This window comes from Elaeis guineensis, chromosome 2, assembly GCF_000442705.2.
Source record: "Elaeis guineensis isolate ETL-2024a chromosome 2, EG11, whole genome shotgun sequence".
Lineage (NCBI taxonomy): Eukaryota > Viridiplantae > Streptophyta > Magnoliopsida > Arecales > Arecaceae > Elaeis > Elaeis guineensis.
In genome coordinates this window covers 75723432-75737920 of record NC_025994.2, presented here as the reverse complement: position 1 = coordinate 75737920, position 14489 = coordinate 75723432, and the positions used below count along the sequence as shown (strand labels likewise).

General features: G+C 37.8%; 1 protein-coding gene and 1 pseudogene across 1 annotated transcript; both read left to right on the top strand.

Moving 5' to 3' along the window:
• Window positions 1–6627: 6627 nt before the first annotated feature.
• LOC140855273 (uncharacterized) lies at window positions 6628–8470 on the top strand. Its single transcript, XM_073251140.1, is given in 3 exon segments — window positions 6628–8005; window positions 8008–8157; window positions 8262–8470. Coding segments are annotated over 3 exon segments (1737 nt in total).
• A 2372-nt stretch (window positions 8471–10842) lies between these two features.
• Window positions 10843–14270, top strand: LOC105034031 (cytochrome P450 81Q32-like; annotated as a pseudogene).
• Window positions 14271–14489: the final 219 nt, after the last annotated feature.

The window sequence follows — 14489 nt, the reverse complement described above, 5'->3', positions numbered from 1 at the left end:
TTGATGGTTTCTTCCTGCTAATCATTCTTGGAGGATCCATTATAATCAATATTTTGATGGTAAGTCCCATCGGTGTCTGCCACCTAAGGAGTTAAGTGGAGCAAAAATTTTAGAACAATTTGAAGTCATTGGAAACGTCCAATTTGGCAAAATATCAGGTACTCGCAAGCGAAAGCATACTGAAGCTGAGCTGAATTAGATGAAGCTAAGCATCTTTTTTGAACTACCGTATTAGAAGCAACTACTACTTTGTCATAATCTGAATTTAATGTACATTGAAAAGAATATTTATGATAATATCATCGGTACTGTATTGAATATTCTAGAAAAAATAAAAGATGGTAAAAAGCTTGCCTTGATTTATAAGAAATGAGAATCCGATTGGAGTTACATTTAGTTCATCGAGGTGAGAGATTTTTTATGCCACCCGCATGTTATTCGCTGTTTGAAGAGAAAAAGAAGAATTTATGTGGATGGTTCAAATCGTAAAGTTTCTTGATGCATACACTTCAAACGTATTGTGGTGTGTTGGAAACAACGACGGTAATGTCTTCGGTATGAAAAGTCATGACTCTCACGTGATGATGCAATGTTTGCTTCCTGTGGTCATGCATAGCTATTTGGGTGGTGTTGATCAAACTGCATGGATTGAGCTGGGAGTGTTCTTCTGAGAACTGTGTTGTCGAAAATTGAAGATTAACTTACTTGAGAGATCAGAGAAGGATATCGTACTCATTCTTTGTAAGTTAGAAAAAAAATTTTCACCATCATTTTTTGATGTTATGGTGCATCTGGTTGTTCATCTTCCAAAGAAAGCTTCTTTGGCTGGATCAGTACATTATCGATAGATGTATCCTATTGAAAGGTAAAAAAATTATACGTACTTTGTCATATCAATTATAAGATGTAAATATATTTCTAAAATTTAAATTTATTTTTGTTTGCAGATTCTTGTGCACCTTAAAAAAGTATGTGTAATAAAGCAAGGCCTGAAGGGTCTATAACGGAAGCATATGTAGCTACCGAGTGTGTCATATTCTACTCGATATATCTTAACGATATCAAAACAAGATTCAATCGTGCAGATCGTAATATAAATTATGAATGGGGTGATAATGAACTGACGTTGTCTATATTTAAACAAGCGGTTCGACCTACTGGTGCAAGGAGATATGAATTTATGGATGTGAACGAGCTATCCAAAGCATACTTTTATGTTCTAAATAATTATGAAGAAATTAAAAATTTTATTGAGTTAGTATCATCTTACCATACTGTTTAATGATTAAGAAAATTTTTTATGTCGATATAAAATTAAAAATCATAACTTCTTGCAGTGAGCACAAGAGTATACTATGTAGAGAGAATAATATGGATGCCGATGATCGACATAGAAAAAAAATTACAAAATAGTTTGGTGATCTTGTAAGTTACATTAGTGATACTTATTTATTTACTGATAAATAATATTATTTGAATCAATATAATTTTTTATCTTATGATGTAGATGAAACATAAATATTTCAATAAAGAAGTGGGTGCGACCGACAAGTTTATGATTTAGCATGTGGTCCCGATCGAAGGGTTAATCACTACACATCCTGTATCATTGGAGGAATGAGATTTCATACAAGAGAGCTTGAGATGCAATGACGGATCCAGAATAGTGAAATTGCTATAACATGATATGAAGGAGAAGAAGAGATTGATTATTATGGTATACTGGTAGATATCATAGAACTAAAGTATGAGTCTAGTAATTTTGTATTTTTATTTTAGTGTGAATAGTGGGATATTAGTAATAAAAAGATCGATATTCATATCGATTCATAATTTATCAGTGTAAATTTTGCACGAATATTATACCAAAATGAGTCGTATATATTAGCAACTCAAGCGAAACAAGTAATATATTTGAAGGATCTAAAGTATCGAGATAATTGGCATGTTGTACAAAAAATAATATCTAGAGGTGTATATGACATACCAACTCGATTAGATATAGATGAAAATTAGGATTTACATGAAGAGAAAGCTTTTCAGCAAGAAGAACAAACATTAGCTGAGCTTTTGATTGATGAAGAACTTGTAACGGCACCTTTGAATAGGGTTAATCTTCTATCCAACGAAGTTGAATCTGATTTTATATTTAACCTTGATGAGTCGGAGGGCGACGATCAGTTCATAAATGATGATGAGATAGAAGACGACACATATATCGATTACTATGATTCGGACGAGGATCTACACATTGAGGAAGATACAAATATTGATGAGTAGATCTATATTCTTTGTTCAATTTTATCTTTCAATAATGGTATGCGATATAATTGTATTCATTAGAATATTAATTAATTATTATTATTATTTAATATTATATTTATTTATATCTCAATTCTTGTAGATATGGCACCAGGAGACAGACGACAACGTTCGCATTCACAGCTCGCTGTAGATACCTCGAAGGTTGAGGCACCTCCATCAATCTCCATTGTCGCACCGGCTCCACTGTCAGAGGATCCTGCACTGGCAGGTCCCAGTGAGACGGATCCCAATGGTATTAACTATTATACTTTATATATAATAAAATTTGATTCTTTTATTTGGATCCTACTAATGATTTATTTATTATTGTTTCAGGTGCGTCCTTATCAATGGTGAGGTGAGGGCGAGATCCATCGAAGAACCTCGCTCTGGAGCGTTAGAGATGCGAGCACCCGAGATAGCATCTCTGGATCGAGATATCGACCGGCTACACTAGACCCATTAGGGGATGGTGTGAGCCATGGCAGACTGAGTTGGGCATCATATGCCATAGTTATGCCCCGTGATGTTCTTCGATTGACGTCACATTCTACCGGCTCAGAGAGAGATTTTCTACACCCACTTATAGGTAAAATAAATTATATTATAAATATTTAATTTGTATAATATTCTTCTAATATTTGTTATTGACAGGGTGTATTTGACATTGCTGATTTTGAGGAGGATCGTGTGAGGTGAGCCATCAACACTCAGTTATCGTTGCGTATCAAGGACTATCGCCATCACATGCATCAGTATTGGTATCAGGTGGTGTAGGATCATGGAGAGGAGGCAGCGCGGCAGCAGCCCTATGACAGCATCATCATGGACGATTGGACTACCATATGCTGGCATTATGAAGATCCGACATATCAGGTTACACATTTAAACTTTTTTTTTAGAGTTTAATGACTTAATTATTTATTCTTAAATTAATTTTTTATCTACTAATTTTACTAGTAATTTTATAGAGACAATGTGCCTAGAATGCGATGAATCGGGAGAGACAAATCGTGCCACATTGTGGGGGTTCGAGATCGTTTGCTTGTCATATGAAGTACATGGTAGGTAATTTTTAATTTCTAATTAGCATATAATTTTCTAATTATTTAAATTTTTTTAATTAATTCTTAAATTACAGAGAGATGCTGAGAGTGACGAGCTTCCTAGTATGATCGATATCTACCAGCGGACCCACCAGTGACAGTTGGAGGAGTAGACGACGGAGAGCCAGAAGCTCTTTGTAAGTTTTTTCAATTATTTTTTATTCGCAATCTAATTTTTATTACAAAATTAAAATAACTATAATTTTAATTTTTAAGATTGTATGACAGACATGAGATCCCAGCCTACCCCTGAGGGGCTCGATCGCACCCACAGATGATGAAATCTGTGATCGAATTCTCGATACAAGATCCTATTATGTTAGGGATCTAAGGTATGGGATCACTGCTCCCTCATCCTCACACTCATTTAGGGCAGACATCCATTTTGTATGTGAGGCTCGACTGACGAAGGTGCAGAGATAGGCTGTCGAGGATCGACAGCGAGCTCAGAAGTTGGCTGCATGTATCGACGACTATCAATGCTTCCAGATTCAGATGATGGAGCGGATGGCGCAGATGGAGCAGACAATACAGCTGATGAGACAGCAGCAGGCCGATCCGAGCTCCATCATCAATTCAAGCTCCATCGAGCCTTCCCATCCCCAGCTCTTTCTCCAGATGTCGATATTTGATGGCTTATTAATATTTTTTTATTTTAAATATCTTATAATTTTAATTTAATATAATAAAATAATAAAATTTATTTATTATTTATTATGTTATTTTTTATTTTTATTTTTTTAATTTATAAAAAATATTATACATATAAATTTAAAATATATATTCATAAATTTTTTTAAAAAAATATGACTAAATTATTAGTGACAGATTTATTTCTGATGAAATATTCATCGTCAAAAATATTTTACTAATACAATTTAATTTATCAATAAATATATAATTAACAGTGATAAAAAATTATTCATCATAAATAATTATTAACGACGTAAATTTTTATTAAAAATTATTTTATTTATGATAAAATTTTTCATTGTTAATATTATAAAATTTTGTTAGTTTTTTATTAAATTAATAGCGATGAATTATTTTTGTTGCAAAAAATATTTTTTGCGATGTAAAACTTTTGTCGCTAAAATTTTTGAAAATAATAGCAATAAAAATATTTTCATCGCTATTAATTTTTTATTTATCACCGACGATTTTTTTCATCATAAATACCTTTTTTTAGATTAAATTTTTTTCGTTCTTTTTTTAACGACAAAAAATATTTATCATTAATATTTTTTATTAGCGATAAATTTTTTTTTTCATCATAAAATATTATCAATGATGGAATTATTTACGATGAAATATTAGCGATCAAAATTTATCGCTAATATGTATTAGTGATGAAAATTGATTATTAGCGATGAAAATTTTTATCACTAATAATTAATTTTATTATAGTACCGACCAGAAAGAAAGGATGGCAATAGTGGTATAATATCCCATTTGGGGTCAATCCCCCGCTTATCTCCTCTATGAAACGCTTGCTTAAAATGGTACTTTCTGCCACTGTTATTAAACCCGACCCGGCCCGGCCGGTCGGACCGCAAACCCGGTGACCCGATCAGAAGACGGGCCGGTTATCTAATTAAACCGTTTATGTTTAAAATTCGGTTAAAACCGTATGAACCGGCCGGTTGAACCGTGAACCATCTGACCCGATCGAACCCGGTTGAGCCGTGAAATTAAAAATCAAAATTCTGATTCAAGATCGTTCGACTTCCTGGCTTCCTCCCGTCGTCCCCGTCCCTTCGTCTCTTTGTTCCCGAGCTCAAACCCCAGCGGCCCAAGGGCCCCAACCTCAGCCAGTCCGCCATCTTCCCTCGGCGTCGTCGGCGACGAAATCAGCAGCGGCAGCCGGCAGCGGAGGAGAGGAGAACCGAGTCTTCTCCATCTCCGGTCAGCCGATGAGTAATCTAAGTCTAACTCTTTTTTTTTTTTCCAAATCTCCGGAGTCCGACAGCTTTGCTCCGTCCGCTTCCTCCAAGGCTCCAACCGCGAGTCCCGACGGCCCTCCTCTGCTCGCCCTCCTCTGCCTCTTTCTTCTCCGCTCGGCCACCTTCGCCCTCCCCTCCTCCTCCTCCGCCGTCCGCCTCCTCTTCCTCCGCTCGATCCCCTCCCCCCTCTGCCTCCTCCTCCGTCGGCTCCTTCCCCCCTCCGCCACTCCTCCTCCTCCGTATGCTCGACTCCCTCCCCCCTCTGCCTCCTCCTCTCTCGGCTCCCTCCCCCCTCCACCGCCTCCTTCTCCTCCTCCATACGCTCAAGTGCTAACCCCCTCCCCCCTCGGCCTCCTCCTCCACTCCGTTCCCTCCCCCCTCCGCCTCCTCCTCCTCCTCCTCCTCCGTACGCTCCCCCCTCTGCCTCCTCCACTCGGTCCCTCCCCCCTTCGCATCCTCCTCCTCCTCCTCCTCCTCCTCCTCCATATGGCCGTCGGTCGTCCGCCTTCCTCCCCCTTCCGCCGCCTCCTCCTCCTCCTCCGTATACAGCCGCGGACACGGCAAATTTTTTTTTTTTTTTAAATGCTGTGACCTGTGAGCAGGAGCCTGTGACTGTCTGCGGAGTGCGGTAATACAGTATTACTGTAAACAGTTTTACTGCAGCTGTATTACTGTAAACATCACAGTACAGTAAACACATTCCGTTCCGTGAACATGAAAAAAAAAAATTTTTTTAATGATGCTATGCTGATTGACCAATAAATATTAAAATTATTTTTTAATTTCTGTAATCTGTGATCACCATGAGTTTGACTCTATAGGATCATGGGAAAAAAAATTTGGATAGAAATGAAAGAAGATGTTGATGACTTCATCTTGTTATTTATTTATTTTATCTTCTACTTATAAATTATAGCTTAATTTAATTTTCTTTGTAGATTATCAAAATGGCCTCTGTTGAGGGAAGTATGCCATCCATGGATGATTCAAGTAATACTTCATCCACTCAAATAACTGGGGTTAGAGGTAAAAGTGATCCTGCATGGAATCATTGTAGAGAAGCTCCTGAACTTAGTGGTAATACCAAAAGGATGAAGTTGGCATGCTTGTATTGTGGAAAGTAATTTGCTGGTGGTGGGATCAATCGCTTCAAACAACATCTTATAAGAGTAAAAGGAGAAGTAGAACCATGTCGCAAGGTGCCGGCGGATATTCGCCATCAAATGATACAAAATATTCAAGCTATTAGTGAGAAGAAGAAAAGAACAAAGGAAATGGGTGAAGATTACAATCCCTTTAGTGCAAGGCATAAGGAACATGAGGAACAAGTATATTATAGGCAATTAGGTGAAGATGATGACATACAAGAAATTCCTCCCTCATCAAACAAGTCTACGGGTAATGTATTACCTACAAGAGGTAAAAATATAGAAGGTGGAAAAGAAAAACAACTAGGAACAATTGGAAATTATTTCATGCCCAGAACAACTCCTGGTGCTCAACCAACTATAAAAAGCTTGTTGCAAAACAAAGAAGCAGTTGAAAGGTGTGATCTTGCAGTGGCAAAATGGATGATAGATGCATATGTGCCATTTAATGCTGTCAACTCTAAGTATTATCAGTGCATGATAGACGCAATAGCTAGTATGGGGCCGGGTTACAAAGCTCCAAATTTTCATTCTGTTCGTGGTTATTTGTTAACCAAGAATGTTGATGAGGTGAAAAAGTATGTTGAAAGCTTTCGTGCCACATGGAAGAAAACAGGATGCACAATCATGGCTGATGGATGGACAGATCAGTGTAGGAGAACTTTGATTAATTTTTTAGTTTATTGTCCTAGAGGGACCGTATTTTTGAAAAGTGTGGATGCTTCAGATACCTCAAAGACAGCTGATATGTTGTATAAGTTGTTCAAAGAAATTGTCATGTCCGTTGGTTTTGAAAATGTGGTTCATGTAGTGACTGATAATGCTGCAAACTATGTTGCTGCAGGTAAAAAGTTGGAGCAAGACTTTCCTACACTTTTTTGGTCACCTTGTGCTGCTCATTGTCTTAATCTCATCATGCAAGACATTGGCAAGTTAGTTTCAGTGAAGAACACCGTAGCCCATGCTGCAGGTATCACAAAATATATTTATAATCATTGTTATCCTTTATATTTGATGAGAAAATTTACTGGTGGAAAGGAGATAATTCGTCCGGCACCTACACGTTTTGCTACCAATTTTATTGCTTTACAAAGCATATTGGGCCACAAAGATGCATTAAGAGCAATGGTGACTTCTAGAGAGTGGACAACTTCAGCTTATGCTAAAGATAGTAAAGGAAAAAAGCTCACCGATGACGTGCTTAATTCTCTTTTTTGGAATGAATGTGCTACCATTGTTAAACTAACAGAGCCTTTAATTCGAGTTTTGAGGATTGTTGACAGTGATGATAGACCTTCAATGGGTTACTTGTATCATGCTATGCATCAAACTAGAGATGAAATGATCAAGAGATTTAGAAGGAGAAAGATTGTAGTTGAACCTTATTTGAGAATAGTTGATTCTCGGTGGGATTTGCAATTACACCAAAATCTTCATGCAGCTGAGTTTTGGTTGAATCCCTGTTTTCAATATGACTCAGAACTTATGGATAAACATCCTCGTAGTTTTCTGGACTCTTAGATGTCATAGAGAGATATTCATTTGGTAATCCAACCTTGCAGGGGAACTTAACTAATGAGATGAGATTATTTAGAAATGCAGAAAATGACTTTGGACGCTCATCGGCTATAAATGATCGAAGTCGCTTGGCTCCAGGTAAGCTTGTTCCTTAGTTATGTTCTTATGCTTTCATTAGTTTTATTGATATAAAGTTTTTTCAATTACATTCTATTTTAACAAATACAATATTTTGTATCTAGATGAATGGTGGGTCACCTATGGAAGTTGTGCACCTAATTTGCAAAAGTTAGCTATTCGTGTTTTAAGCCAAACTTGTAGTGCATCCGGGTGCGAGAGAAATTGGAGCATCTTCGAACATATTCATTCTAAAAAGAGAAATAGGTTAGAGCATCAAAGGCTTAATGATCTAGTATTTGTACACTATAATTTGAGACTACAACAAAGGTAATTTTATTGTGAATGATATCCAATTGCTTGTATTTATTTTTTGTTATTTAATTTTCAAACTAACAAATATTAAATACAGGTTTTATTTCAAGGTCGCAACTATGATCCTATTGACTTTGAATTGTTTGGTGATAATGATGCGTGGATATTAGTCGATGAGCCATCGGAGTTAACTAGTGAGGAATTAGAAACTTTTCACCGTGAATTGGCATCATGTTCTATTCAAGAAAATAATAATAATGGTGAGCGAATTATTTTATTATATAGTTTATGAATAAAATATTATTATAATTTTATTACATATGATTTTTCTTTTTAACTTTTTGTTAAAATTATGGTTTTGTAGATATATTGAACTTGGAAGATTTGGATGGTGATGATGGTGAAAATGATGGAAATGATGCGAATAGGAGAGAAGATGGAGGAGATGAGAACATTGCAACTCAAGAAGATGTTTTTGCAAATATTGACATAAATTTCAGTCCATTAGCTTGAATTTTTATGTTGTGTACTTGTTTATCACTTTTAACTTTTTTTTTTAAAAGATATTGAAGTGAAATGTCGTACATTATTATGTACTTGTTTGTTAAAACTTTTCATTTTGCTAGCAGATGTGGATGGTTATGTTTTAAAGTTTAAACTACTAGTTATTATGCATTTATAACTTTATGCCATTAAATCTTTATATTCATCAATATTTTAGTCTAATTATTTGTATTTATAGGATTACAGTTTTTTTTATTTGTATTTTGATACTTGTAGCATTGGAATATATATTATCAGGACTATTATTGTATTTCTGGGTATAAACAGGTTATTAAATTTTAGATTTTATGATTTGTGCATTGACCCGCCGGTTCAACCGTTGACCCGACGGTTGGACCGCTGACCCATTAACCCGGTGCCTTATCCGGGTTAAGGTCCGGGCCGGGTTTAATAACTTTGCTTTCTGCAATGACCAGTAAGAGCAGTGTCAATTAAGATTTTCAAAACTTAATCATATTCCTCGAGATTTAAACATAGTAACTTAAATGGGGTCAACGCGCATGACAATTAATATAAAGATAATTAAATAGAAAAGGTATATATCAACAACACAATGTTGAAAAGCTAAACAAGTTTGTAGGATGAAAGTTTTAGCAATAATCATACACCATTAATACATGCACATAATGCAGTTCTAGCACAAATGCAGATCAAAAGTCAAATGCTATTATGAGTTGGATAACTAGTACTTTGCTCAAGAATATCCGTGTCGTTTAAGTTCAAGCTTGCAATGGATGAGACCTGGAAGTTAACAATCCCATGATCATTTGATTGGGAATCTGACTGATCAGATCTGGGTCGGATACTTTTCAAGTTAGATCACCAGATTCTTAATCAAAGCATGCATCTACTATTTCCTTGTGTTTTACACGTAAACCATGCAAAACGGATACCTTTTTTGCTTTAATAAATGAGCTGTCAAGGGGTCAAAAATCACGAACCCTAGACGATGCAAGCAGGCTACCTCAAGACATAAAAATGTGATCATCTTTCACGCAGGGATCTTAAAATCGTTGACTCGTCTCGTGTTTAAAGAGAAACTGTTTGCGTTAACCGCGCCAAAAATCAAAGCTGCGAGAGAGCGGAACTGTACTTGGAATGGAAATCCAGAGCCGGGTCAAGCTTCGCATGGTTCTTCTGGAGCCAGCTTGTGACTGTGTGGTTCCAGATCAATGCTTGTGGTTCAAAGTCACACCCTGCCTCTTCGACTGCTCATCTTCTGGTAAACCGAGAACCAAAGAAAGAAGCCGACAAACTGTGCCGGTTACGTGGGCGTGTGACATCTCTGGGCCTCGAGGCCGCGAAGGTAGACCGCTTTAAATGCTCCCGTCACCCCTGGCGACACCTCGTGAGCACAACGAAATCATCTTAATTCCGTCATCAAAATTAATTTTAATTAAAAAATAATAATTTTTAAAAATATATATTAATTTAAAAGATATAGAAAATATAAAAAAAATCATAGATTTTTCCTGTTATCCCAGAGCCAACCGATGAAACTCTTGAACCTAAGATAAAACTTTTAGAAAAATCAATATAACACTAAATCTTACATCTTGAAATATGTGAATATTTTTTAAAAAAGATATTATGGATAATATAGCAATACAAAATAGCTTCAATTTTTTAACATCAGATGAAATAATAAATTGCCCATTTTAATCACGCTGAGTTACTGAAGGTCTGCGTCCGCGCTTACGTTTGCCGATAGAAGGTAGCATAATTTCATGTGGCCGGACCAGCCCCTGGAAATTTTATCCCTTGCATGCACACTGCTGTATATATAGGATCATGTCATCAGGTTCACCTACGCCTCAATCACAACAATCAAATTTCTTTGTTTCCATACGAGAAAAATCGTTTACTATTCTAGTCCCGCTTAACCGTTGTTCATCGCCATGGGAACCCTGTCCTACATCTCCCTCACCCTTGTTCTCCTCCTCTTCATCAAATTTTTGTTGTTCTCCAAGAATAGGAAAAACCTCCCTCCAAGCCCTCCATCTCTCCCCTTCATAGGTCATCTCTATCTATTCAAGAATCCCCTCCATCGCGCCCTCGCTCGCGTTGCCGACCGTTATGGCTCCGTTCTCCTCCTCCATTTTGGGTCCCGCCCAGTCCTCGTCGTCTCCTCTCCCTCTGTCGCCCATGAGTGCTTCACGACCAACGACATTACTTTCGCCAACCACACCCACCTCCCCTCGTCAAAGTATCATGGTAACACTAATCTTAGTTCTTCTGACTACGGACCCTATTGGCGCAACCTCCACCGCATCGCCACCATTGACGTCCTCTCCAACCGCCGCCTTCTCTCCTCCTCCGATGTTCGGGCTGCGGAGGTACGACTCCTGGCCCGCCAACTCTTCCAAAACTGTAAGGCCGGAGCGGAGAGATTTGAGAAGGTGGAGTTGAAGTCGAGGGTTTTCGAGTTGGCGCTGAACGTGATGATGATGATGATTGCTGAGAAGAGGTACTACATCGATGAGGTGGAGGTCGCGGAGGAGGCGAGGCAGTTTAGGGAGACAGTGGAGGAAACCTTCATGGTGGGTGGTGCGACGAATCTACGGGATTTCTTGCCGGTGTTAAGATGGTTCGATTACCAAATGAAGAAAAAGTTGGTGAGGTTGAAGAAGGCAAGGAGTGAGTTCATGCAAAGATTGATAGATGCGGAAAGAAAGGAGAGCGAGGAGGAAGGAGGAGAGAGGATCAAAAAGATAAGTATGATTGCTCATCTGTTATCGTTGCAAAAGACGGATCCTGAGAACTACACCGACTAGACGATAAAAGGGTTTATCACAGTAAGTAGGCATGAGAAAAATCTATCATTCTCTAGTTGTATGTGTAGATCGCGATCTGAACGACCATCTCATGGAGGTATTCTGTATGAATACATGCAAGAGATGCTGGCTTTGTTTACCATATCGATGAAATTTGAGAGGAGATTGAAGTAGAGAATAAGATGAAAAATTGGAAGAGAATATAGATACAGGATTCTTTTTTTTTATTTTAATATATAAAACTATTTATATGTGAGGCTATCATATCCTACAAAAATTTATACATCAATACATAAATCACTATACTATGGCAACATGAGCCCAACTATATATGAGCCCATACATGAACCCAACATACAACTAAACCAAAACTTACGTAACTTAAAAATTAAAAAAAAATAAACATTATATTTTAACAAAAAAAATAAAATTTTTAAATAAATTTTTCATATACATACCATTACATATTGATTTATATTCCTTCAAACCATTATTTGCATATATCCTTCTTTCTTAATGTTTTCTGAAATGCTCCTCTCATTAGCATTTTTGCAGTTAGTGTGAATAAGCAGCGAGTCTTGATGTCTATTACCCTCTACCTTATTATCCTTAAACAAGTTATATAAAAATATAGCTATTTATAGTACAATTTTAAGACTAAATATTTTCAAGTTTATTTGTCCAAAAAATGGTAATTTTCATTCTGTGCTCAATATTATTTTATTTACAGATTTTGATTGTCAAAATTTTTATAGAACACGTATTGCTATAAAAGGAAGTAAAATAACTGATATACATGCAAATAGTGATTGTTAAAAGATAAATATATAAAAAATCATATTTGTAGACATACAAGTAAAAGTTTTTTTTAATTTATAATAGATAAATGCATTCCCACCTCCATTTACTACATTGATTTTTTCTTCAAAAATGCTTAACTAAGTCTAATTGCATTTAGAAAAATGTATTATATGCAAGAAAGCTCTCTAAAGGGGACAATCTCAAGGGTCCAACGGAAGGTGTGAAGTGCGGGTTTACTTAAGAGTTGCTTTATTTTGTTTGTCCATACTTGATTTCTCTGTCTCGATATGTAAACTGTTTTGATTACTTATTGCATTTCTGTCTCCAGACTTTATTACTAGCAAGATACTTTATCTATGTTGAGATCTACTGTCCATAGTACGGAACCATCTCCTCTACCTAATCGTGAGGTATTGTTCGATTTGGAGCGGAGTCCAGACCTTTGATCCGGTCAACACCCCACCCCTCACGGTTTTGCCCCGCAAAAGGCGCCTCACATGGGAGAGAGGAAACTCGCATTAATAAGCAGTAGACTCTTTTGATTGTATCCGGTATGGGACTTTCGGGCTCGATGTCCCCGATGCCCATCCCACAACAGTCCCCCCAGCAAGGGAGCGTACTGCTGCAGGTAGGGGACGGATTCCCACAAACGGTGTCAACTGTTGAATCTACTGCCATAGTACGGAACCATCTCCTCCACCCAATCGTGAGATATTGTCCGCTTTGGAGCGGAGCCCGGGCCTTTGACCCGGTCAATACCCCGCCCCTCACGGTTTTGCCCCGCAAAAGGCGTCTCACGTGAGAGAGGGAGAACTCGCACTAATAAGCAGTAGGCTCTCTTGATTGTATCTGGTATGGGACTTTCGGACTCGATGCCCCGATTCCATCCCACAACAATCTAGTACTATTGAATGGGCAATGTCACTCCTACTCAACAATCCAGAGAAATTGCAGAAGGCTCAGACAGAGATTGATGAGCGTGTCAAAATGAGCGCCTGCTAAAAGAATCGGATCTTTCCGATCTTCCATACCTCCAGTGTATCATCAGGCAAACACTTCGGATTTGCTCCGCTGCCCCACTCCTGCTGCCTCACGAATCAACAAATGACTGTCGTTGGGGGCTTCGATGTTCCACGTGGGACAATGCTATTGGTTAATGCACACTACATTCATAGGGACCCTAAGATATGGGAGGAACCTACAAAGTTCAAGCCTCAGATTTGAGGATGGCAAGGATGAAGGGAAGCTGATGATTCCATTTGGGATGGGAAGGAGGAGGTGCCCAGAGGAAGGCCTGGCGATGACAGAGGTTGGGCTGACACTTGGGACCTTGATCCAATGCTTTGACTGGAAGAGGATGGGAGAAGAACCGGTGGACATGACTGAAGGCTCGGGGCTGACCATGCCTAAGGCCGTTCCATTGGAAGCGATGTATCGTCCACGCCGTGCCATGGTTCATGTTCTTTCAGGACTTTAAGTCATTGGGATTTGCGTTTTTATGTGATTGGATCTGTAGCCCAGAAGACTGGATCTTCAATTTGTAGTCAAGTGATACGTATTTCGTCTTGTGTAGTAGATTTATTTTATGTTTGATACTACCACTCCCTCAAGGCAGTGCCGGCACGGGAGGCCTGTCCTGGGGATTTTTTTTTTTAATGTTTTTTTTTGATGTAATAAAGGTTTTCTAAAACGCTTCTATGTACTATCTTAATCGTTTGCTTCTTTTGTTGGGGGGCAAAAGACGTAGAAGGCTAAATAAAGGTTTGTCTTTTTTATAATAAATATATTGCCATGTTCTTTCATTTGATAGTTCTTATTAAGATGAAGAATATTGTAAATAAGGTTGTTTGATGAGATCCCTGAGCCTTGAAGCTCTGATGCTAGACGACACAACAACAG